At 44.1% G+C, this 3,022-nt stretch overlaps 1 protein-coding gene across 1 annotated transcript; it reads right to left on the bottom strand.

Moving 5' to 3' along the window:
- Nucleotides 1–712: 712 nt before the first annotated feature.
- Nucleotides 713–2,693, bottom strand: LOC101011981 (keratin-associated protein 9-2). Its single transcript, XM_031657089.1, is given in 8 exon segments — nt 713–759; nt 762–790; nt 792–822; nt 825–912; nt 946–990; nt 993–1,068; nt 1,106–1,123; nt 1,227–2,693. Coding segments are annotated over 8 exon segments (477 nt in total). The 5' UTR covers nt 1,370–2,693.
- Between the last annotated feature and the right edge of the window lie 329 nt (nt 2,694–3,022).

Below are 3,022 nucleotides of genomic sequence, written 5' to 3'. Positions count from 1 at the left end.
AAGTGTCCTTGGCCAGAAAGAGAGGAACTCAGCTTGGATCAGAATCTGTCCTTTATTAGCTACATAACATCACATATTAAATTTTTTTCAGGTGAAAAAATGAAGGTAATAATAGATGACCATCTGTTTTGAGAATCAAATTGGATAATAATTATGGTATGTGATACGTATGTAAATCCCATATCAGAAATGCTTTCAAATAAAACAAAACACCATATGAGATGAAGATGGTTCAGCGTTTATTCAGAAACATATAGTTAAGAATCTCTGCTACCAGGAACACAACCCAAAGCACATCATGAAAAAGAAGAAGAAAGAAGGATAGAAGAACCAAAGAAGGATATAGAAGAGGATATTGAAAACAAATATATGATTGCAAAGATTATTGCTCAGTTGCAGTAGCTTTTCCAAATTCCTTAGAAGCAGAGAATGAAAGCTCATGACTTAGAGTCGCTGAGACCATGACTCAGATTGAGAGCACACGAAGCTGGCACATGATCCACACAAGGGGTAAGAGAAAAAAAAGAGAGAGAAACAGGATGTATATTCTGACATCCATCTAGCACATCTCAAGATTTGCAAACATGCAGATAATTCATAAAAATTTGGGTGAGAGCACAGTGGCTGTCAGCAGCAAAGTAAATTAGTCCCCAAAAAAGATCAATCAGTGCATGCGTTGCTGTGTGAGGATGGTGGTCTCTTGGGGAGCTGATCAGCAGCAAGAAGGCTGGCAGCAGCCGGTCACACAGGTGGGCTGGCGGTCCCGCAGCAGGTGGTCTCACAGCAGGCCAAGGCAGCAGGGCTGGCAGCAGCTGGATCCATAGCCTGGTTTAGGCAACCAGGCAGGCAGACACATGTGGGGTGATGCAGGTTCTTTCCTGCGCAGACAGGTACAGGAGCTGGTTCACACAGCTGGACCCATTACAGCTGGTTTGGCATTAATACAGCCAACCAGCAGGTGGGCTGGCAGCAGGTGTGCTGGCAGCAGGAGTGGGCTGGCAGCAGCTGGTCACACAGGTGGTAGCCTGCACGCAGGTGGTCCTACAGCAGGCGTTTTGACAGCAAAGTTGCGGCAGCAGGCTGGCAACAGCTGGAAAGCAGGAGTGGCTGGCAGCAGGGCGTGCTGCGGCAGGGCTGACAGCAGCTGGTCACACAGGTGCCTGGCAGCAGGTGGTCCCACAGCAGGTGCTCTTGACAGCAAGCTGGGCGGCAGCAAGGCCGGGTACCAGCCGGACAATTTGCAGCAGGAGGGCTGGCAGCAGGGTGTGCTGCTGCAGGTGGTCACACAGGTGGGCTTCCAGCAGGTGGTCCTGCAGCAGGTGGTCCTGCAGCACGTAGGCTGGCAGCAAGAGGAGCAACAGTTGGTCATGGTGTCAGGGGTGGAGGGTGGGTTTCTATTCAGAGGTGAGTTTCCCAGAATGTGATGACCCCTTGCAATCTGGACCTTTTATACACCTGGCCTCCAAAGTTTCCACCAATCATCAGGACTTTTCCTTGTTGCTGTTTACATTGTTTTTCATACTCCCTTTGCGATCGTCAAAGGGGAAGTTGTTTCTGAAATCTTATGAATCTGTTGAAAGTAAGTGTTTAATCTGTTTGTTAATTGAGAATTACTCATAAAAACTTTGTTTCAGATAAAAGGAAATCAGTCTCATTATCAGCATCATTCCTGCTCTGACCATCATCCGGTCATGTGATAGTTCCTGGTGATCCGGGAGGCAGATAGTTCTCTCTGTCCCGCCTCATGGTTGGCTGTATGTAGACTGGGAAATGTCTGTGGGCAGTCGCGTGATGCTGATATATTCACAGTGATGCATTGAATCCATGCCCAGCCCCAAGCCTGTTCACCCACAAAAGTCTAATTCAAGAGTAACAAGCATATTTCTCGCTACAACCTACTCCCCCTGTGTCTTCCAGTTCTCTTAAACTCACTGGGGAAAGGGTGTTTGGCACAATGTGTTGCAAAATGCAGAGCTACACCAAAGCAGGTAGGTGGGTAGAAAAAGGAGTCCACTGGGATTCAGAAAGCACCAAATGGTTTCTGTGATGGTGTGGCCATTTATCCCGATTTGCCTGTGACTGAGAGGTTTACCAGCATGAGAATGTGGGACTCTGTGCGACATAAGTGCTCTAGATTCGGGGAAATCAAGCTGAGTTATGGTCCTAGCTTTTTGATTCTAATACTTTTTGTATTTTGTGTTTTTTTTTTTTTTTTGGTGTGACAGAAAATTGTACATGTGCAGTCATGACTCATAAAAAATAGTAATAGTTTTCTCCACTTTATAAGAGTATTTTCAATCTTGCTTTCTTTTTTTTTTTTTTTTTGCCCTTGTCCAGGCGTAGACCCTCCAGGACAATGTCTAATAGAATGGTGTAGTGTGTGTCTTTTTATATTCTTCGGATAGAAAGGAGAACTCTCAGGATTTCACAATTAATTACGATGCTTTCTGTCTTTTTTGTAGATTCATTTCATCATAGCAACAGGGCTTGTTCTATTCCTTATTTTCTGAGAGATAGAAAACTGAAAATGTATTGAAATTTACAAAATCCTTTTTCTTTATAAGCTGAAATAATGTAATGATTATTCTACCTTTTCCAGTAAATGTTATTTTATTTTATGTTTTTTGAGACAGAGTCTTGTTTTGTCACCCAGGCTGGAGTGCAGTGGCGCAATCTCTGCTCACTGCAATCTCCACCTGCTGGGTTCAAGAGATTCTCTTGCCTCAGCCTCCCAAGTAGCTGAGACTATGGGTGCACACCACCATGCCTGGTTAATTTTTGTATTTTTAATAGAGACAGGATTTCACCACGTTGGCCAGCTGATTGCCAACTCCTGATCTCAAGTGATCCACCTGCCTCAGCCTCCCAAAGTGTGTTATTTAAAAAGTTGATTAATGTCCAAATGTTAGCCCAGTCTTGTATTTTTGAAAACAATTCATGTGGTTATGATCATATGCATATGCTACTGGATTTTGCTTATTTATATTTTGTTTGGGATACTTACAATCATTGCATTCCAAAA

Source organism: Papio anubis, chromosome 17 (assembly GCF_008728515.1).
Source record: "Papio anubis isolate 15944 chromosome 17, Panubis1.0, whole genome shotgun sequence".
In the NCBI taxonomy this organism is placed as follows: Eukaryota; Metazoa; Chordata; class Mammalia; order Primates; family Cercopithecidae; genus Papio; species Papio anubis.
Note: the sequence above shows the minus strand (reverse complement) of the source record. Positions and strands in the feature narration are given on the sequence as shown.